The 24,154-nt window shown below is 35.1% G+C and overlaps 1 protein-coding gene across 2 annotated transcripts in view; it reads left to right on the top strand.

Moving 5' to 3' along the window:
* The window catches only part of VPS13B (vacuolar protein sorting 13 homolog B), an 806,197-nt gene that overhangs the window by 236,555 nt on the left and 545,488 nt on the right, over positions 1-24,154 (top strand). For both annotated transcript variants that reach the window (XM_047088880.1, XM_047088879.1), the window contains exons 18-19: positions 7,793-7,927; positions 8,911-9,084. In XM_047088880.1, the coding sequence (XP_046944836.1) occupies positions 7,793-7,927; positions 8,911-9,084 (309 nt within the window). The remainder of the gene's footprint in view (positions 1-7,792; positions 7,928-8,910; positions 9,085-24,154) is intronic.

Here is a 24,154-nt window from a genome sequence, read left to right as displayed (position 1 = left end):
GCAGTGTGGAGCTTGGAATTCTCTCTCTTCCCCTCTCCTACTCGCTTGCTGTCCCTCTCTCTCAGAAATAAACATTAAAAAAATTTTTTTTTAAAAAGTCTGAAATAAGTCTCATACTAAAATCAAGGTGTCAGCTTGGCTGTGTTCCTATTGCAAGCTTCTCATAATCTGTTTCCTTTTTCCACCTTTCGAAGGTCACCTGTATTCATTGGTCTGTGACCTTCATCCCTCATCTTCAGAGCCAGCAACATCACTGTAACAGTGCCTCTGGTATTATATGTCTTTCTCTGATTCTCCTCTTTTGCCCCTTCCTTTCATTTTTAAGGACTTTGGTGATTATATTGTGTCCACCAGGATAATGGATAATTTCACTATTTCAGATCAGCTGATTAGCAAGCTTAATTCCATCTGCAACCTTAATTCTCCTTTGCCATGTAAGGTAACATACAGTATTCACAAATCTTGGGTTTAGGATGTGGACATCTTTGGAGAGGGTAAGTAGGGGGTAGTGGGGTGGTATTATTGTGCCTACCAAAGAGGCTTTAGCTTTTAGGGCTGACACTCACTGACTGTCTCTCTCTTTAGGCTTTTTTTTCCTCCTAAATAATCCAATTATTAGATATTTTTTGCTTAAATTTAGATTCATTGTTAACATATTATGACTGTATATGGATGAATTGTAATGTATACTACCAGTAAATAATTTTTACATGTGCAACTTTTGTTCTTGGAGTTAATAACTGCCCTATTAAAATTTGGTTAGTGTTCTATGTATTTATTATTCCCCAAAACTCTTACAGAAGCTTGTCTTCTCTCAGTAGTTCAAATACCTTAGTTTTAATTTTTTTTTGATGAATAAAAATGGAATTTTTTCTTTTTTTTCTTTTTTTTAGTACAACTTACTGTCAAATTGGCTAACAAACTGTGTGTAAAGTGTGCTCTTGGTTTTTGGGGTAAATTCCTGTGGTTCATCCCTTACATACAACACCCAGTGCTCATCCCAACAAGTACCTTCCTCAATGCCCATCACCCATTTTCCCCTCCCCCCCAACCACTCTCAGTTTGTTCTCTGTATTTAAGAGTCTGTTATGGTTTGCCTCTCTCCAGAGACTCTCTGTTTGTAACTATTTTTTCTCCTTCCCTTTCCCCCTGGTCTTCTGCTAAGTTTCTCAAGATCCACGTATGAGTGAAAACACACGATATCTGTCTTTCTCTGACTGACTTATTTCACTCAGCATAATACGTTCCATTTCCATCCACGTTGTTGCAAATGGAATGATTTCATTCTTTCTCATTGCCAAGTAGTATTCCATTGTATCTATGAACCACATCTTCTTTATCCATTCATCAGTTGATGGTGTACTCATTATTCTTTTAGTGTACTTTTTTTTTCTCATTTCAATTTCTATTTGTTTCTAGTCTAGAGAGCTATCTTGAAGTTGCCTTTTATCATTGTCCTGGGAATTCTCTTTTCTCTTATGTTAGATCCCCTGTTTCTTTGCTCACATATGTGATTCTCTCCTGATTTACTCCCTGTTTTTGGTGGAGCACAATTTCATAGTTATCTTTCCAGCAGACGAAGTAAGCTGTTTTTCAGATCTGGTATGTCTGATGAATGTTTCTTCTGCTTTCATATGTGATTGATAGTTTGGCTGTCTGTAGACTTGTAGGTTGGGAATAATTTTTCTACAGAATTTTAAAAGCATTGCTTTATTGTCTCCTTGTTTTCTACTATTGCTCTTGAGAAGTTTGATGCCATTCTGATTGTATGTTGTATATTTGTATGTCATCTGTTTCTATTTTTATTTTGTTTTGCTTTTTTACCTCAGAGCTTTTAGGAACTTCTCTACAGGTGGTGGGCTTCTCTGGGTATGCTTTTTCATTTGTTTTGATGGATTTATGGTATACCTTTGTAAGTTGACACTTTCGTTCTACTGGTTGGGGAAATCTAGAATTATTTTTTTGATTATTTTCTCCATTTTGTTCAGTAGTCTTTTTGCAACTTTTGATTTTTAGATATTTGCTTGTTTGTGATGATCCTTTCATTTTATTGTCATTTATGTCCCATTTTCAATCTCTTGGGATTTTTTGTTTTATTATACTGTAAATTTCTTCAACTCTCTTTTTTTCCAGTTTTTCTATTTAAGGAGAATTAACATATTTTTAATTTCTAAGGGCTATTTTTTTCTTTGAAAATTTTAATGAAACATCTTATTTTTGTTGTATCTTCTGTATTCTCTCTGAGGATGGTAATTATTATTATTACTAAGAGTTTTGTTTTTGGCTTTGTTGGTTTACCCCAGCTTTCTATTTGTTTTTTAAAATCTCTGCCTCTTATAGTGATTTCCACATATCTGATAATCCTTTATATTTCGAATAAATTACTAAATCTGTGTGTGAGGTTGGAGCTTGTTGATGCTGGTGTCATTGTAGGGGGATTGGATGCTACTTATTTTTTGTTGGGGAATAATCAGCTACGAGTATAATTTGCTTTTTTCTTGGACTGGCCAGTTTCCACTGAGAGAAATCCTTCCATTTCCTTCCTGAAGGTTATAAGTCTGTCACTGAGAGTTCTTAGAGAGTAAAGAAAAAAAAGATCTCATCATCCAGTATATATACTATATATAGATTTTTAGACAATTTCCTCTTTTTATTTTATTTTATTATTTTTTTTTAATTTTTATTTTTTTTTTAATTTTTTTTTCAACGTTTATTTATTTTTGGGACAGAGAGAGACAGAGCATGAACGGGGGAGGGGCAGAGAGAGAGGGAGACACAGAATCGGAAACAGGCTCCAGGCTCCGAGCCATCAGCCCAGAGCCTGACGCGGGGCTCGAACTCACGGACCGCGAGATCGTGACCTGGCTGAAGTCGGACGCTTAACCGACTGCGCCACCCAGGCGCCCCAACAATTTCCTCTTTTTAACATGCACCCTTTTCTTTGGTTATATTCCATAGTCCAAAGTCCTTTTGGTTTAACCTCTCCGTAGTGAACTGTTAGTCTTGCCAGGATGAGTGTGGGGTAGTTGCATGACTGTATTGTTTAGGGGAAAGGATCTATGGCTATTAGATGGACTTTCAGCCGCTCATCTTTTAGCTTCATTTGCATTCCTGCCCTCTGAATTGCCTGGTTTCTTTAATTTTTAATTTTTCAGAGGTTACTACAGATGAAGTTGTTTCTTAGTAGAATAGAAAAAAGTGCCATGGGTAATGGAACAAAGTCACATCTTGTTGCTACTTGTTCATCAAATACTCATCTTTCAAAATTTTGATGATAGCTCTTGCCTCTTTGAATAAGCTCTTATTCAGTTACTGTTTTTTTCATTTTTATTTATTTGTGGGTTTAAGGCTCTAAAAAAATTTAACAGTTTTTTAGTGGTGGTTAATAGAGGCAGTATAGTTAAACTTATGTGGAGTTTGACTCCTTAAACTTTTACTTAGATATACACACAGATATGTGGGTCATTTTCATTAGTTTATCTTTTAATAGTTACAAGAGTGATCATGAGCTGATTACTGAACTTTGGAGAGTTGGCACTGAGGGTTAAGGTCTCAGGGAGGATGGAAGAATTATGGCAGACAAGAAGTTGGTGGAAAAAGAATTGGTGTTAATGGTGTACCACAGGACTAAGAATATGTGTTACAAGTTGGTATTTTCCAGAAAAGTACTACAAGGAGAAGAAATAACAGTGCATTATATTATATTAACTTCTAATAAAAAATTCAGTATTATTTTTAGATCCTTTCATTGATAGTGTATACAGTGTAAAATTATATTTCACTTGCTGTGTCTTAGGGATTCCCTCTCCTCATCCTCTAGTGGACTATGACTGTAGCATTTGAGTAAATGAATGCGAGAGTGCTCTGTGAAGGGAATATTTCAAATGCTAGATACTGTCATTATCTTTGTGATTGTCCTCTTGACTCATGTCAGCTCTTCTCTAAATTAAGTTCTGTGTGAAGTTCAGGTAATTTCTGATTTAAATACCTTGAACAGTAACTACAAAACTTTGGCTTCCATATGTAGCAATAGTAAATAGTGGCTCGCCTTTAGCTATGTGATTACTCTGCTACTTAGTTAATGTTGCCTCTATCCAAAGCCATGCTTTTTTAGTTTCAGAGCTTTTGTTCTTTTAGTTTCATCATGGGGAGAATTCCTTTTTACACTTTCAGGAAGCATCATTCATGTAGGACACAATGAATGTGCTCTGTGTTCCTTTCCACCTTCCTAGTGCTTACGTTTGGGCATTTTACAAATTTTGGTTTTGAAGGTAGAGTGGAAAGAAACCAAGGTTATTTTTTAAGACTTTTCTGGGGCACCTAGATGGCTCAGTCCATTGTATGCACTCTTGATCTCAGCTCAGGTCTTTATCTTAGGGCTGTGAATTCAAGCCACACATTGGGTTCCCTGTGGGCAGGAGCCTACTCAAAAAAAAAAAAAAAAAAAAGACTTCTTTTTTAGATGGGGGCCTGGCTGGCTCGGTCAGTTGAACATACGACTCTTGATCAGGGTCATAAGTTCGAGCCCCATGTTGGGTGTAGAGATTACTTAAATAAACTTAAAAAAAAAAAAAAACCCACACCTTTTTTTTTTTTTTTTTTTTTTTTTTTTTTTTTTTTTTTTTTTTTTTTTTTTTTTTTACAGAGCAGTTTCAGGTTCATGGCAAAAGTGAGGGGAAGTTAGTTCCCATGTATGTCCTGACCCACACATGCACAACAGCCTCTCCCTATATCAGCACCTCCCACCAGAGTGGTACTTTTGTTACAATGGATATACCTATGTACTCGCATATCATAATCACCAAGTCCATGGTTTTCATTAACAAGATTATTTTTTTCTAGTAGCTTTTCTTCATTGTTGAAGCCCATCAAGAGATGACTGTAATTTATTATTTTAAATCTGAACTTATGGCATTTAAAACAAATTATTTCATAAAAAAGATTTTCTTGAGAAATTATGCATAATGATGTTGTAGTTTTTAAAACAAGCTTTGAAAGATTTGAGAAATGTAATCATAAAAATGTAAACTAAGTTCGTGATAGTCTAAAACAAGATAATATATATATATATATAAGATTCTTACCAGAAGAGGTTCCAGGCAACTTCTTCCGATAAGAGTACTATATAAGTATGCATTAGATATTAACAGAGACCTACCATTTGTCAGGACACCTGGCTGGCTCAGCTAGAAGTGCATGTGACCCTTGATGTATGGTGGCGAGTTTGAGCCCCATGTTGGGAATAGAGATTCCTTAAAATAAATAAATTAATGAACATTAAAAACAACAACAAAAGACCTACCATTTGTGATTTTTTTTTAATATATGAAATTTATTGTCAAATTGGTTTCCATACAACACCCAGTGCTCATCCCAAAAGATGCCCTCTTCAATGCCCATCACCTACCCTCCCCTCCCTCCCACCCCCCATCAACCCTCAGTTTGTTCCCAGTTGTTAAGAGTCTCTTATGCTTTGGCTCTCTCCCACTCTAACCTCTTTTTTTAATTTTTTTCCTTCCCCTCCCCCATGGGTTTCTGTACCATTTGTGATTTAAGATAAGTCCTAAATGTTGTAAACTGTACAAGAAACAATGATATAAAATAATTTAAAAACAAAGCCATTTTGGCATATTCATATTCTTTTGCTTTTATATCTACCAGGAACTAATTCAATTCTTTTCATTCTGAACACCATCAGCAACCCTTGAGAGAATCTTTCAGTAGCTCTTGTCTGCTGACCATTATCTAGGTTCTTTATATGTTTTGAAAAATTGGCATAGAATGAAAGTCTCACTGTGGGCACTTGAGGGCTAGAAGAGGATATCATTCCATTTTATATTCCTCTCATCTACCGTAATGATTAGACCTGGGTAAATTATCTACTAATAACTTCCCACAACTGCAATAGATGTTAAATATGTAGGGTAGCTCAGCCTCCTTTCTTACAAGGAGAAATGTGATTTAGGCCTTGTCACTCTCTGACTTGAAACTTGGCAAAACCCTTATTTCTCTGAGTCTTGGTTTTCCCATAGATAAAATGGAAGAGTAATAGTCACCTCAGGATTTTGTTTTGTTTTGTTTTGATGTTAAATAAAATAATAAACTAGACATAGTGTTTGACACTTAGTAAGTGTTCCGTGAATGTTAGGTGCTCTGATAACTAGTACTACTGTTACTATTGTTAATACTATGACGATGTTTATATAAATACTTTGGCATCATTTAATTTTCTGAGATACTTCCTTAGCTTTTAGAGTCATAGATTTTGAGAATCTGATAAAAATGTAATAACATTATAGAAGACTGTATAAATACACAACGTTTTAGAGTCCTGCTCTGGGGCCAATTGGTACCACTTGAAATGGAAACATCCGAGGTGGTGAATATTGGAAAATAGCAACCAATCAACACACATTTATATAACAACCACATACAACTTAGTAAATTAATAGGTCCTTCTGAAGTGAGGGTTCGTATGTAAGAAGGTGTTTAAGATGATGTTTTGTAATTTGCAAATCATGTAGTGTGCTAGTTAAACTGCAGATTCTTGGGCTACATCTCAGGAAGACACTTGGAAGATTATGGGGCTTCTTGAACATACTTAAGTTGAGATAAAAGTTTTCAGAATTATATTTAACATATCTATCACAGAAAATTTATGGTTTTCTTAATTGTTCGTACATTGTTCTGCTTAAAAGAGTTTCAGAGATGAATGATAGTTTATAAGTGATCAAAATGTGGAATGTAGAAAAGAAGGGAAATTATGTTGGTGGATGTTCATGAATATAGGAAAAATGAATGTAAAGTCTTCTCTGATGGGATCAAATCGTATTAAACACCTTAGCTCTTTTACTAGTGGGGAACTTTGAGCAAAACTTAACTCCTGCAGTCCAATGTATCTTAATCTGAAAATGAGGTTAATAAACATTTTTATTATAGGCCTGTTGTGAGGATTAAATAGGATAACATGCATAACACAGAGTAAGTCCTCAGTAAATGTTAGTCGATTAGGATTTGTCGTTATTATCATTTTAGTGATTTGCAATATTGTCAGTTCTTAAGGTTCCTCTGCCTTTTTAATTGTCACCTAGACGTTAGGCCAAAATGAGTTTTTCCCTTTTGAATTAAGTTTTCCCTACCATTTATATCATGGTAATTATTCTCTTCTGTGCTTCAATATCCTTTGTTAAGTAGCACATAGTAGAGATGTTAATATCTACTTTTTTGTTAATTGATACAGAATACCTTTGATTTTCCTTATATGCACATGGTATGTCAGTTTTGCTTTTAAGCTATTGTATTTTAACCCAGGAGCTATTTCCAGCTGTCTTGTTTGTCTCTCCTTATTCTACCTGACCAAGATAGTTTGAGGATCCTGTTTACTCTGAATGTTTCCTGTTTAAATTAAATGTCTCTGTCCAGATGAAATTCAATTTGTAAGTTAAATTTGTTTCACAAATAAGTCTCTTACTCTGTATTTTAAAACCAAATATGATATTTTAAAGTTGTTCTGTTTTTTAAGCAAATATTTGTTTAAAATATTTACTTGTATTTCTTGAGCTTGACTAATCAAAAGCTGCCTACATAGGTATAGTTATGAGAGTTCAGACTATTTATTTTAAAATTGCATCCTTTCACCTCCTAAATGCTAAACTATGAAACCTAACACAAATACCGTAAGAACATCTGAGGCAGATAATTAAAGTATAATTAAGTTTAAATGCCTTGGTGAAGGAGTATAAAAATTATTTAAATTCAATCGGCTAGTACATTTGCAGTTTTCTTTTATTAGGTGTGAAATCTAAGAATCCCCTGCCAACTCTTGAGGGCTCAATCCAGAATGTTGAATTGAAGTACTGCAGCACATCATTGGTCAAATGTGCCTCTGGGACCATGGGATCAATAAAAATTTGTGCCAAAGCCCCAGGTATGTGCAGCTGGACCGTGTAAAACTTTATTGCCTGTATAGGAGAATTGGCCTTGCATTTTACAAGGAGCGTTACTGAAACAAGAATTTGCTCATTGTTCCTATGAATCAGAGGTTTTAAATTTTTATTTTTACTTAAAATTTTTTTTAATTGTGCCAGGATGATACTTTTTTATTTGTATAAATTAATTTTTATTTAAGGAAAAAACCCCTGTATAGTTAGGAGAATGGTTAGGAGGGAGAAAATTAAGTTTACTCTTACACTGTTGTGGTGGGGGGGGGGGGGGATAGGAAGTATAGATATATATGACACTTAAAATTAAATTAAAATGTTAGTATAATAAACAGATAACACAACTGTTTTTCAGTTTAAGGTTGTAATGTTCTTCATCCTGCCAATACTTTATTTCATATTTTCCATAAACTACTTGTAATTTAAGTTTTTTAGTGCAACCTAAATTTCTAGGTAAGTTTAAAAAGAGGTACAGATTTTGCTGGATATTTGGAATACAGTATGTTCAAATTGTTTCCTTCTATAGTCTTATCTGAAATGTTCTACATTCATTAGCTAAATATTAAGACTTTCTTGGTGTAGAATTAAAAGTGCTTTTAACTTTATTAGTCCTACTTTTTAGAACATAAATGTATAGATAAAATGACCAAATATAACTGAAATGTTATATTATGATAGTATATTTTAAGATCAAGCATCCTCAAGCTACTCCTATATATATTTTTTAAAGTTTATTTGAGAGAGAGAGAGAGAACATGAGAGTGCGCGCGTGAGCGTGAGAGGGGCAAAGGGAGCGGGAGAGAATCCCAAGCAGGTTCTGTGCTGTCAGAGCCCGATGTGGGGCTTGGACTCAGGAACCCTGAGATCATGACCTGAGCCAAAATCAAGAGTTGGATGCTTAATTGACCGAGCCACCCAGGTACCCCTACTCCTATATTATAAGAATTTTTTCATTAATGTTTCTACTCAGGTGACAGTGGAAAAGAGAAGTTGATTCCATTGCTTCAGGGTCCTTCTGACACTAAAGACCTTCATAGTAGCAAATGGCTCAATGAGAGTAGAAAGCCAGAATCTCTCTTAGCTCCAGATTTGATAGCCTTCACAGTCCAAGTTCCACAGTATATGGACTACTGCCATAATTCTGGTGAGTACAAATTTATCATTATTTACTTATTTTGCATTTCCTTTTCCAGTAAGGCTTTTAAAAAGGACTTTGTTTTTAACCAATTTGTGTTCATTGGGATACTCTCTGCGGTTGTGCTCTTTGAAACTTAAGTGTTTTTGTATCATTTTTGATAAATGATGTGTTTGTAAACAATAATGATTTTATTTTATATGAGAAATAATTTCATTTGTAGGTTGTAACAATCTTGGATTCATATCTATTAAATCCAACTGAGTTTTAAAACATACCATATCATGTAATAGGTAGAAAAGAGTAAAAAATTTAAAACATTGGAAAGAAAATATTTTTCCTTGAGGTAGTATCACTTTGTGACCCATCATTTGCCATATTAAAATTGGGGGTTTGGGCCTTATCTCTAGTTTTGCAGAAAGAAAGAGATGTTGATAGTGGAATCAAGAAAAAAAATCTGAGGTCAATATACTATTTCTTAGAGTTATATTTTTTTCCTGTAACATTTTGCCTAGAATTGATTTTATTTTATTCAACCCCAGAATATAGCAAAGCCTCTTCTATTGAGAGGAGATACCAGAAGGATCAATGAAGACTAGGATTAAAAAAAGATAAGTAGAGGCCATTATCAGCCATGAATTCGGTTAGTATGTGGTTAGTAAAGCCAAAGTGGTCAAAAAGTTTAGAAATAAAATTGCTATATACAGATTCTTAAAAGGGTAAGGGGTGCCAATTAAAAATTAAATGGCTAGTGAGGAAGTGGTTTCAAATAGCTGCCAAAGAGTAGAACTGTCTTAATATTTAACAAGTATTACAACTTACAGAACATGTTAAGCATTGCTGCCCTGAGTTGAAAGGAGAAACTATGAAAAGATTTGTAATTAACTAGACAGAGTATATGGAGGCAAATATTAGAAGCAGTGCACAAGGACATGAAAAATATTTGAAAGATGAATTTTGTTACAGTAGCATTTCCAGCTGAGTGGCATGCACATTAGAAACTGCAAATTAGTATTCAACAGTGAGTCAGAGAATCCCCTGTCTGCATACTTCTGAAGACAGTAGTCCTCAAAAAGAAGTTTCAGCCTGGTGAAAGTTGGTATGGAACCCAAATGAAAAATGTGAGGATGAGGCCCAACCCCAACTAAGACTGTGCATATGGATAAAAGATTTGACCTATCTTTTAAGGCAGGGACTGATAAACATTTTAATAAAGAGCCAAATAATATTTTAGGCTTTGTGGGCTATATTGTCACTGTTTTGGCTATTGACTTCTGTTGTTATAGCATAATAGTAGCTGTACACAAAATGTAAATGAGTGGATAGGAATGTATTTCAATAAAAGTTCATTCACACAAACAAGGGGTGGGCCAAATTTAGCCTATGTCATTTACTTCTGTTTTAGGGAAAAGGGATTGGTGGTTAAATAAACATTATGCTTTTTAAAATGCCTATTTAATCATGTTCCTTGAATATGCTGCTTGGTGAATTTTTAAAAATAATTACCCATGTAGTAGTTTTTGATAGATTTTGTTCTCAAATCATTACATTATTAAAATGTTATTAAAATGACTGGACCATTCAGTTAGAATTTTGATGTCTAAGAAGGGGCTAAGCTTATTTAAATCTACCACATATTCTTAAGTTGGAGAGGACCCTCTTGTTTTTTGTTTTGCCATATACACAGTTAGAATTGATCAGTTAAGCTTATAATCTGATCTTTCTCATGACAATATTTATATTATTTTTTTTTGTAATTTAAACACATTTCTAGGGTCACAAAAATGTATTTGCATTTCTAACCTTTTATTTAGACCTAATAGTAAACTATGATTTAAAAAATTATACCTATGATATTTTAGGGTAAAGTTTTATGTTTTTTCTTGCTGTAAGAGGTTTTGCCTAATCTTCGACATTAGTATTATGTTTAGTGATATGTTTTGGCTTTGTGTGTAAAATTTTAATGTGGTTATGTATTTGATGCTTTGAAATTACTTTTTTGGGTATGTTTTAATCCTAAAGTGTAATGTGTTTTTACTTAAACTATTTACATAGTTAAATTAGGGTATTTTTAAATTTAAATTTGTCATCCATCTTGGAACTGCCACCCACATTAATGGTATTTATGATATGGTAATGAGAAGACTTATTTTTTAAAGCTAGTTTTAAAATAGTATTGATTAATCTTTTGTTCCTGTAACAAGATTTAAATTGGAGATGGAGATGTGTCTGTGTATGTATAACTCAGGAGTAGACAAATCTTCAGTAAAGTTTTGAAGGATTGTTAATAAATTATTTCTTCATTTAAAATTTATTTACTTAAGTGTCACCCTTTTAGCAAGTACTTTCATGGCCCTTGTATGCAAATTTTGTCTCTCTTAAAAACACAGGTGCAGGTACATACTGGCACAGACACATCTTATTTTTCTACTCTTCACTTTTTCTTAGAACTTTTCATAGTTTACCATAATATATATGTTGCTGATTTCTCTTGTTGATTTTTTTCCTGCTCTTAGAATTTATGCTTTATTTAGGCATGAGTTTTTGTCTGTTTTGATTACTACTGTATTCCTAGTGGCTAGAACAATATGTTGCATATAGTTGGCTGTCAACAGATATTTAATGAATGAATGAATGAATGAATGAATGAACAAGTAAGTGATGATTACATTTACCTTTTAGTTTTTGAGGTGGGAGCACCTAAGGGGAATGACACAGAGTCAGAATTAGGTATTAATATTAATTAATACCATAATTAGGTAAAAAAGGACTGAAAGAAATCTTATGGTGTTAGTAAAACTCATTATAAAAATACTTTACAGTGTTTCTTAAAAAAGGTTCTGGGTAGTTAAATACTTCTAGTTGAATAATTAGAGGGAAGCACAGTAATCCTTGCTGTTTCACAGATTTCCAGGTGAGGTTGTTAATGAACGTTTCCCATAGGTTTATAGAATTTGAGTGAAAAATATTTGAAAATGGAGTCATAAGTATCAGCCAGGTGATGGGAGACAAAATGTGTATTCTGGTGGTGTCTGGTGATCATTGTAAGTGGCTTTTGAACATCATGTGTGGAAGACAACTGCCCTTAGCATATGCTCCCAAATTGAAGGTGGGGATTAAAACTAGTGGCCAGCAAATGTTTGGGATATATTATAAAAGTCAGTATGTTGAGCTTCCAACTTCGGCTCAGGTCATGATCTCACAGTTCGTGAGTTCGAGCCCCACATTGGGCCCTCAGCTGTCAGCAGAGCCCTCTTTGCAGTTCGGATCCTCTGTCCCCCCTCTCTCTCCCCCACCCATGCGTGCGTGCTCTCTCTCTCTCTCTCTCTCTCTGTCTCAAATAAACATTTTAAAAAACGCTAAAAAAATTTAGAAAGTAAGTTTTGAGAGAAGGTTGGTTAGGATAAAGAGGCAGAATCCTTTTTAGTGATGTCTACACCCAATGTGGGGCTCAGACCTACAACCCCAAGATCAACGCTATTGCTTTTCTGACTGAGCCAGCCAGGCACCTAGAGAGAGAGTTTTTTGACTTAGATTTCAGAATCTGAGGGAATGGACAGCTTTTTAGAAATGGGAATTAGGTATTAATATGACTGAAAGAAATCTAATGGTATTAGTAAAACTCATTATAAAAATAGTTACTTTACAATTTAAAAATAACTTTCATATATATTTTTTTATTTGTTTATAAAACAGGTTTGTTTTCAGCAAAGCAAATGTTATTTGTTTCTTAAGAGAAGCATGTAGAGACCTAGAAGTTGTCCAAGTGCTTAACAGGTCAGACTGTGAACTTTATCTGGGGCTTCTAACTACTTAACATTTCCCGCTGTCCTAAGCTGTTTATCATTTTGTCTTTTAACCTTAGGGTCCAAATTACTAAACACTGCAGACCTTAGCCCTTAAAAGTCCTTCACTTTGAGGAGCTCCTTCCGTATTTCATACTAAGTAAACGCTGTCAAAAGAGGCATACTTTAATGATGCCACAGCATTTCTTTGTCTTTGAAGCCTCAGCAACTCCCTTTGCATATACCCCCCCACCCCCATTGCTGTCTCTACTTGACTGACTGATTGCAGTGAAGTAGCTGAAGGCTTTTGAGGGAGTCCATTGTGTCAGCCCACATTCTGTATTGTCAGTATTCACAGGAACTGGTTAATGACACTCCATTTTCTTATATTTGTATAGATACTAGGAATCAAGTAGAGGAATAAGATGCTCTGTGGCTCCTTCAGAGGTAGAAACACTTGGTGACCATATTGATGTATGTAAAATATCTTAAGAAGATGGGTTCTAAACATTTTCCCCCTGTCTTTTAAATATAGACTGGCTTTTCTTCATATGCTGTATTTTGCCTGTGGTTTATAGCAGGTTCTGTTTTTTTTTTTTAATTTTTAAATTTTTTAATGTTTATTTTTGAGAGAGGGAGAGAGAGGGTGAGCAGGGGAGGGGCAGAGAGAGAGGGAGACACAGGATCTGAAGCAGGCTCCAGGTTCTGAGCTGTCAGCGTGAGCAGGGGAGGGGCAGAGAGAGAGGGAGACACAGGATCTGAAGCAGGCTCCAGGTTCTGAGCTGTCAGCACAGAGCCCCATGTGGGGCTCGAACTCAGGAACCATGAGATCATGACCTGAGCCTAAGTTGGATGCTTAACCAACTGACTGAGCCACCCAGGTGCCCTGCAGTTCTGCTTCTTGAAAAGTTTTGAGTCCTTGTTAATCTTGGTATTAATGTCAGAATAAGTTTTGAGGTGTCTGCTATTTAAGAACATAAAATGATTACAAAGTACTCTATGAATTTAGAATCAAAGGAACTTAGAGGTCTTCCATTTCAATTTCTAAGTCAATGTTAGGACTTTTATGTGGTTCCCTCTCTCTGTGTGCTCTAGGTCTTTTGGCCTCTTTGAGTGTCTCACTAATGACTGTGCTTTTGGATATTGCTGTCTTTCTTATTTGGGATCCTCACAATTACCCTTACCCTTTTAACCTTATACCTGTTTAATTCTAGCTTAGTCTTAAGATCATAGCTCAACTACCACTTCTGCAAGAAGTCTTCCCTGATACTCCTTTCCCCCATTCCCCACCACCCAATTCAATTAAGTAGCTCTCTTACATTCATTTTTATAGTCCACTGTACTTCTCTTTCATAACACTTAATGACAGTATATATTTACATAGTTGGGTGGTTTGAATGCTATCTTTCTTCACCACTTGACAGTGAGTTACATGAGGACAGAGTTAGTTACTAGTTGCTTATCATTTTGTCTCTAGGAGTTAACATTGCCTGACATAGGGAATGCTTTGAGAAGTCATTTGGTGAATGAATGAAGAAATGAACATTTATGACAGATGGTCAAGCATATGAGCGTATTTGATAAGTAGTTAATCCGTTAATAAATATTAACAGCCTTCCTCTTTCTCTCCCTATGTTTCTCCCTCCTTTTTCTTCTGCTTATGTACATATCTATCACTGGAGAGAATATCTACCAGGTCTTTCTTTGTTAGGCAGCTCTAATTATTATTAGATCCTCTGTTGAACTGTACCTTCTATTTCTTGGTCTAGTTTTAGTGTTATGACATGAAATAATATACCAGCCTTAAATATACCTGACAAAACTTATTTTTCTTTACTTTATGTCTCACTCTAAGTATTCATCCTCTTTAGTTGTTGGAACTAACCCTATGACCCTACCGTTTCTGTTGAAACCTTAGTCTTTCTTGGCCTCCAGGTGTTAGGAGATGAGTCTCTGTAGGTCTTTTGGATTTTTGCATATCTTGTGAATGGTGGCACTGATTGCCCTTTGTTCTGGACTGTCTATTCAAGGATGTTTGTGTAGTCAACAGCCTTGGAAAGATAGATTTAGTGTCCCTCTGCAGCCAGTGGGGAGGGTATGTTAACTGTGCGTTATAAAAGATTTGGTTCTTCAACTCACGGTTCATCTCTTATCCTGCATCGCTCGCATGTGCAGACTTCAGTCTGGATAGATCTTTGGTGTCACCTCTGTGTAACTTGGCAGAGGGAACTGATGCAAATGTGTTGAAAGTTGTGCTGCTTGCTGTGCCATGAATAATAAAATCCTTTATCTTGACGCAGGAGTCTCTTGTCTTCTGCATCATTCATAACTGTGGTAGGGTAAAATCTTAGGCTCACAATTCTTGACACCAGAGCAGTGTGGTTTCTTGTTTCTCCTTGTTGAACCATCTTCGTGTCTCTCCTCAAATATGGTAGCCCTCCTCATCTGCTGAGGATATGTCCAAGACCCTCTGTGGATGCCTGAAACTGCAGATAATACTGAATCCTATATATACTATGTGTTTACCTATACATAGGTATATGATAAAGTTTAAGTCATGAATTAGGCATAATAGATTAACAACAGTAATAATAAAATAGAGCAATTATGCAATATACTCTAATACAAATTTTACGAATATGGTCTCATTCTCAGAAAATCTTATTGTACTGTACTCATCCTTACGATATAAGATGATAAAATGCCTATGGGATGAAACAAAGTGAGGTGAATGATACAGACATTGTGATATCAGGCTACTGTTGACATTGTGAGGATATCAGAAGGAGCATCATCTACTTCTGGACTGTGGTTGATCGTGGGTGACTGAAACTATGGAAAGTGAACCTATGGATAAGGGAGGACTACCGTATGTTTCTTTCCTTAATACCTTCGTCATTCCTGAGATTTTGTTACTGGTCCTCTCCTTTAAACTTGTATGTTGTAATCAACACTACTGTTTTTAGCAACCAACCATATGTTATATCTTTTCTTTTGAGATCCAGACTCCAAATTTCAACAATTTCTTGACCATTTCCCTGTGGATATTTTAATGGTGCCTAACACATTTAAAACTAAACTCAATGTAATCCCTCCACCCCATTTCATACTCCATTATTCACTATTTCAATTAATGGTACTATTTTCCCTCTTAATGCTGTAAATTTCAGCACTAGTTCAGTTGTTCCTTCTTTTTCCTCCTGCATATGGTAGATGTTCCATAAAAGCTTTTTTTTTCAAACTTAATAGTCCAGGCTAAACATAATAAATTTATTTTAGTCATTTCCCATATGATTTGTGTTGAGATTCATTGCCACACTGATTACTTCCACTACTTGTTTGAAAATGTCTCTCTTAAAATTTAACACAATCCTCCACATAGCACAAAGTGAAGAGTATATTCCCAGATTGGTGTAGTGAACTTCTATTTAGTTACTATTTGTTTTGAGTTTATGTGCCACTGGAAACAAGAATTATTCTTCACACAAACTACTTTTAAGACAGTTTTTCATATTTCATGTATCTATATTAGTTTATGAATTTACATGAAGAACTTGACACTTTTTTTCTGAAATTTCATATAATTGATTTTGCCCCACCGTTAGTAAAGAAGATACCTTTGACAGTATCTGGTTGACTGTAGTTATTTGTACAAGTAGGATGAACATGCTGTTTTTGCTTTTATATATAAAATGCAAAAAAAACCCAAAAAACAAAAAAAGTTTCTTCCTAAGATTAGAAAACTAGAATTACGTGATTATGATGTTATTTTAAAATAATGAAAAACAAGTGTTCGTCCTAAAATGTCATTTAAATATAATAGTTTAAGCCAATGTTCTTATTCCCCAGTGTAATCAGTTTGAGAAATAAACACAAAGTTTTCAACTTTGCTAGGTTGTCCTGTATTAAAAGTTGTATTTTACCCATCAAATGTAAGCAACTTTTGATCACTGTTATTGGAAAAGAAAGTCACAATTAAAATTATTGTCTCTGGAAATTCAGTTAAATTGGTGGGTCATTTCCTTTCTTGATTAAAACATACCAGCAAACACACACAATCTTATTTCACCATTCAAGTTGGTTGGTTAGAATGTGAATTGCTAAGGAGTTTCTAAAATGGAGGCAGTACTTTAGATTGTAAAATTTAATTTATGGGGAGTGTTTTTTTGTTCCAAAAAATTCTCCTTATAATATAGAATTAAGTGAATTGCCTTGAAGTTATGTTTTTAGTATTTTTGACAGGACACATGAGTAAGAATGCTTATATATTGTAGCAATTAAAGACAATTCACATTTGTGGTTTGGGCATAAATGTGTAAAAATTATACCCATCTATCTTATTACATTTCCTCTCTCCTCCCCAAGGACTTTACTATGTACTTTATCTGTAATTGTTGCCAGTTTTCTATCATGTTCCCACTGGGCTTCTGGTGCAAAAAATCTTATCCTCTTGATGACAGAGCTTGCCTGAATGATTTCATGCTCCTAGCATTTTTGTTCACGGGAATTAGGGGCAAAATGTAACTACAGCTGAACAGAACGTCTATTTTTGTAATTTTGGAGTTTAGGCCCTGTTATTGGAACTAAATGAAGAGATGCAGGTGTTCTCCAGTCCAAGCCCTTTGGGAGTTTTGATGGTAGATGCTTGAAAAGAAAATGCATGTGTTTCCAGAGTCAAACAGCAGCTGTGAGACAAGGATTTATGTTTTTCTCAGAACTTTGGGATTTCAAAATGTTACATTTAATCACAAGCACAGAAAGGGGAGCAAATGTTAAAGATGTTACGCATAAAAGTAAGTTTACTGATCTCTTTACCATACGAACTAGTTGTGGGAATATAGGAGCAAAGTGATTTTTAATCGTAATATAAACAATTTGTAAAGGATTATGATAGTTACCAGGACACAGCCTTTTGAGAATGTTGCATTTGTGTTGTAGAGAATTTTTTTATCCTACTAATTACTGAAGTTTTTTTTTTTTCCATTTAGACATACACGTACACACACACAATGAAAGATTTGGTAAAGTATTTGCCAAATGCGTTTTGACCATAATTATTTTTCGAAAAGTTTAAGTGATATCTTGTAATAGCACAACACAGTGTTTTCAGGTAGAAGAAATGTAAATTTCTGTCTCCGATAGTAATCAAGGGATTTTCCAAATATATTTAAAACATATATATATTAGAGCTGATACATATTTCATAGTATTACTGTGTCTAGAAAGTACCCTGTTTTAATCATGTTTTTCTTCAAAACTTAAGGTTTTTTTCTCTTGGGTCTTCTTTCCCACCTTGTTGTCTACATCCAACTGATGACTATTCATTTAAAAATTTTCTTTGCTGTAAACCTGTGTGTGTGCAGTTCTGAAGCTGGGAGTGAATCCTTTATTGTGCTTCAGAATCTAACCTTCTCCCTGATTGAAATATTTCCTGGATGCCATGATGCTAGGAGACAGGAACACGCTCAATAGCAGCAGGAAATTACTTTGTTTCTTTGAAAGGTCCCAGATTCTGGAGGCAAGCCAATGGGAGATACCTTTTAAGACTGTTAGTGACCAGTTGTTTCCTTCATTTACAGCACAAGGTCAAAATTTTGCATTTTTTACTGCCTGTATAGTAAAAAAAAGTGGCAAAGTAAAGAAGTAGTAGCTTCATAGTAAATTGCTGTACAAGAGGTGTTTCAGATTGAATGGACTTCAAGCAAATATCACCATTAAATGTGTAATGTTTTGGGGGTGCCTGGGTGGTTCAGTTCGTTAAGCATCTGACTTAGCTCAGGTCATGACTTGCACCTTGTGAGTTCGAGCCTCACGTCATGCTCTGTGCTGACAGCTCAGATCCTGGAGCCTGCTTCAGATTCTGTGTCTCTCTCTCTCTCTGCCCCTCCTCTGTGTGCGTGCTCTCTCTCTCTTTCTCAAAATTAAATAAACATTAAAAAAGTTTAAATGTGTAACGTTTTGTTTATATATATATTTTAAAGTTCATTTATTTTGAGAGAGTGAACAAGTGCGAGCAGGGGAAGGGCAGAGAGAGAGAGGGAGAGAATCCCAAGTAGGCTTCCAGTTCAGCCCTGAGCCTGCACTCAATCCCACAAACTATGAGATCATGACCTGAGCTGAAATCAAGAGTCAGATGCTCAGCCTACTGAGCCACCCAGGCACCACCCCTGTTTTGTATATTTTTATATGAATCAAAAAGATAACATTATCATTTTAGTTTATATTTTAGAATATGATATGTTTTCAAAGTGAATTTTTGTTTTTGCATTTCCTATCCAGATTTAAAGTTGGCTGTATGGTAGCTGCCATGTTGGCCAAAAAAGAATAGAAGCCTTAGTAAACCAGTAGGAATTGACTTATGAAACACTTAGAAGTGAAATTCACACCAGTGTTTACTACCTGACTCTTCCCTGTTTGTCTCACCCCTTCTAGAACAAGATTGATTCTACAGATAGCTTTTGCATTTCTTCTAGTCAATACAGTATACACAGGAATCATCCTTATGCCATTGCTTTGTTTTGTGAATAAATGATGAAAGTCAGCTATCCATTAATGTACAAGAGTTTAAGCACTTTTTTGGGAGTCTTTGTTTTTTTTTTTTTTTCACCTTCCTCTGACATTAGCCTTTATTCTTCTCCTTTACTTTCTCTCTCCCCAATCAAGAACTCCCTTCTAAGTAGCACTTGGACCATACATATCACATGACAAACAGTCCTAACTATTTATAGGATTCCTTCCTCATGAGAAACTTGGCATTCCTAAGGGCAGTGATCATGACAAGTACATGATACGTATTTGGTACATACAGGATAGTTCAAAGGCAATGATTTTTTGCCATTTGGGGATAGCCTTATTATCTACAGGCCCACATCATTGTATTGCTAAATTGGTCTGTGGATGGTGGTGGTGGGGGTTGGGGTGGATATAGTCTAGCTTCAGCCTGTTAAAGAATAATGGGGAAAAGAAAGTACAGTCGTGACCCTTGTATAGATATGAAATAGACAAATGTTAAAGATTACTAGCATCATTATCAATGAAAGAACCAGGTACATGTTACAACCAGATCAAGGAGAATTAAAAAAAAAAACCCCAGACATTTATAGATCAGTAATGCTGCAATAAATTTGGAAATGGACACAAAACCAGCTTCTTCCATAGTGGGGAAGGGCGGTCTATTGAACTTCTACCTGACAGAATTTATTTACATCTATAGTCAATAATTATTTTGCGTTGTTACCAGTTATGTACAAGGTACAGATTTGTAAGAAAGCTTAAAGGCACTGAAATGTGCAGAGTCTCCATAGAATCAGACTCAGATAACCTGGAGGAGTGTACTCAAAACAATGCAAAGCTTTTCATTGAAGCACAAGTTTTTTCTTACAAGCCTTACTAAATTCCAGATGGCTAGGCTATTTTTAGCTGTGGGTGGTTTAAATATAGAGGCAGGTCAAAAGTAATTTTGTGAGGCAGAGATTCAATACATGGAGGGAAAATTAAAGGGAAATAATGCCACCGGCAGAGGGCAGTGATGAAGTAACAGTTTCCTCATGTTCAAAAGTAGTGATTGTTGAATAATTGTGGGCTAATTCTGTAGACTATACTTGAGTTAACTTTTGAAATCTTGTCGTATAAAGGTCTCTTCAGCCAGGTGCTTTGTCAATACCTACAACTTTCTAGAAAAAAAGGCGTTTCATTTTTAAGTAAATAAAATGTTCTAAACTGATTTTTAAGTAAATAATGTGTTCTAATTTATTAAAAAGCTTCTCCGTGGAAAGTATTCATACAGAAAATATTTGAATATGTACTCTGTGTCAGGTACTGCTTTAGGTATAGGGGTGTGTGTGTGTGTGTGTGTGTGTGTGTATAAGAAGGAGGAGTTCCCTAACTTCACAGAGGTAACATTCTTGATTATAACATTTTAATTTTATTTGCTAATTTGTTATATTGCATTTTGCTTAGGAGAATTAAGTGTTCTATGTAGTGTTATCGAAGCTAGAAGGGGCCTCTTCAAATGTAAAAATTATGTCTTTTGTGATTTTTTTCCACTGACCAGATAGAATTCTGAAATAATATGAAAGTATTTGTAAGCGTATAATACACAAAGTTGTGCAGAGCTCAATTACAGATAAAAAACAAAAACAAAAATAGAAATTCACCACAGCAAAATGTCCAAAGGAGACAAGAGTAAGACACAAATGATAAACACATGAAAACCTTGAAACTAATAACTAAAGAAATAGATATTTAAAAAGGAACACTATTTAACCTGTGAAATTGGTATTTGATAAATTGTAAAACTGAAAACTGAGAAATTGATGAGATGAATACTTTCATAAAGGTCTGGAAGGACTGTGAATTGGTACAGATTCTCTGGAAATCAATTTAAAAAAATTTATTAAGGAACTTAAGAGTGGTCATTTCTCATAATCCATTTCCAGACTATAAGGGACTAATCAAAGATCCATTTAAAGAATTGTATTTAAAACTTAAGGGTATTCATGTCAGCTTATTTATAATAATCATAGGTCATCTTTGTGGTCCAATAGTAGGCAAATTATAAAATAGAGTATATCCATAGAACATTTTTTAAATCAGCCAATAGAAAATACATATATCAGAAAGTATTCACAATTAAAAGCTTATAAAAATATAAACCTACATATGATAAATTTAGTTTTAAATATTCCCCCCGATACACATATATACACACACACTCATGTATTATGTTCATAGAAAAATTGCTAAATTTTGTGACTGTCAATGCTTGCTGCTTGATGTGATTCTGAGTCCTTTCTCATTCATATTTGTATTCTTCTATGATAGTTGATGTATTTTTGCAAACATAAATATTTTAAAATACTTATTTTCCAAAGCACTTATTTACGACTGAGTTGTTCATTATTATTGTTTTGCTTAAAGTATGCATTCTTGCACATTAATTTTTATATATAAACTTTAATATTTAAATAAAGTTTAAATTTGAAAGCACCTATGTGCCCTGAAATCCACAGCATATACAGTTCATTTTTTTTTTTCTTTTTTAACCATTTTTGAGAGTGAGAGAGACAGAACATGAGCGGGGGAGGGGCAGAGAGAGAGGGAGACACAGAATCCGAAGCAGGCTCCAGGCTCCCAGCTGTCAGCACAGGGCCCAACGCAGGGCTCAAACTCACGGACTGCGAGATCATGACCTGAGCTGAAGTTGGACGCTCAACTGGCTGAGCCACCCAGGCGCCCCTACGGTTTAGTTTTAGGTTTTGTGGGGGCTCCTGGGTGGCTCAGTCGCTTAAGCATCCGACTTCAGCTCAGGTCATGATCTCACCCTTGGTAAGTTCGAGTCCTATGTCAGGCTCTGTGCTGACAGCTCAGAGCCTGGAGCCTGCTTTGAATTCTGTGTCTCCCTCTCTCTCTGCCCTTTCCCCCGCTCATTCATTTTCTCTCTCTTTCTCTCTCTCTCTCTCTCTCTCTCTCATAAATAAATACATAAATTAAAAAAAAGGCCTTGAGGGTTTTAGTGTATATCTGAATAAAATACCAGATTTCAAGACAGTATAATTTGCATTTCTCCTTAAACAGTTTTAGTCTAGTGACTAAAATGTTTAAAATCACTTAATTTTTCCTATAATTTGTTTTCTATTTATAATTAAAATATATTTTTTCTTTAAATAGAGTTGAAATTTTATCATTACTCAACTCTCTGGGATAGTACAAAACCAAACCTTCAGTGAGTTTTGATTTAAGTATTTACTTGAAAGTTACCTCCTTAAAATATTTGAATGCATTTTTATGTAAGAACAAAGAATTGTCATGGTTAAAATCCAAAGCCAACTCAGATTTTTTTTTTTTTAATGTTTCCTTATTTATTTTGAGAGACGTAGAGTACAAACAGTGGCAGGGCAGAGAGTCAGGGAGAGAGAGAATCCTAAGCAGAGCCTGACAAGGGGCTCCAGCTCACAGACTGTGAGATCATGACCTGAGCAGAAATCAAGAGATGGACACTTAACTGACTAAACCACCCAGGCACCCCGAATTTTTTGGTTGTTGTTGTTAAAGTCAACAATGAAGTTGAGATATTCTAAACTTTTTTTTTTTTTTTAAATTTTTTTTTTTCAACGTTTATTTATTTTTGGGACAGAGAGAGACAGAACATGAACGGGGGAGGGGCAGAGAGAGAGGGAGACACAGAATCAGAAACAGGCTCCAGGCTCCGAGCCATCAGCCCAGAGCCTGATGCGGGGCTCGAACTCACGGACCGCGAGATCGTGACCTGGCTGAAGTCGGACGCTTAACCGACTGCGCCACCCAGGCGCCCCGAGATATTCTAAACTTTTAATGAAAACTAGTAGTCAGTACTTTAGATAGTACTTTATTGAAAAAATAAATCAGTAAACTTAATACTTAAAATTATTCTATTTAAGGTAAAAGTTGACTTAGGAGAATGGAATTGTAAAAAGATATTTTTATTAAAAATTTTTTTGAAAGTTTATTTATTTTGAGAGAGAGCAAGGAGGGGAGGGGCAGAGAAAGAGGGTGAGAGAGAAAATCCTAAGCAGGCTCTGCACTGTCAGCACGGAACTGCATGTAGGCCTTGAATTCACAAACCCTGAAATCGTTACCTGAGCCAAAATCAAGACTTGGACATTTAACCGACTGAGCCACCCAAGCACCCAGTAAAAAGGTGCTTTTAGAGAGACATTTAAAGATATTTACTGACATTTCTGTGACATCAGAAGTTGATAGCAGTGTTGTTTTTTATTGTTTTTACCCTCATTTCCAAGTATAGCTGACCCTTGAATAATACAGGGGTTAGGGGCACTGATTCCCCACATAGTTGAAAATCCATGTATAACTTTTGACTCCCCCAAAACTTAACTACTAATAATAGCCTGCTTTTCACTGGAAACCTTACTGATAACAGAGAGTTGGTTAACATACATTTTGTGTGTTACATATATTAACTTTTTATAATAAAGTAGGCTAGAGAAAAGAAAATGTTACTAAGATCAAAAGGAGAAGAAAATTCTTTTATGGGTTGTATTTGTCAAAAAAAATACATATAAATAGATTTGCATAGTACAAACCTGTTGTTCAGGGGTGAACTGTAGTTTTCTTGTTCTTTTTTTTCCCACTTAACATGTTACTTATTATTATTTATGATTAGGATTAATTCTGGACTCCAGTAGCGAGTAGAACATTTTCTTGGAGAGTCTGGATAGGAAGTGACAGGAAAAAGAAAAGTCAGGAATTTCAGTATGCTCCTGATGAGGTTTTGGGGTGATGGTGGGGTTTGAGTT

This window comes from Lynx rufus, unplaced genomic scaffold (genome assembly GCF_022079265.1).
Source record: "Lynx rufus isolate CCGP_SWC_20201006 ecotype Redwood Valley unplaced genomic scaffold, mLynRuf1.p SCAF_26, whole genome shotgun sequence".
Lineage (NCBI taxonomy): Eukaryota > Metazoa > Chordata > Mammalia > Carnivora > Felidae > Lynx > Lynx rufus.
Note: the sequence above shows the minus strand (reverse complement) of the source record. Positions and strands in the feature narration are given on the sequence as shown.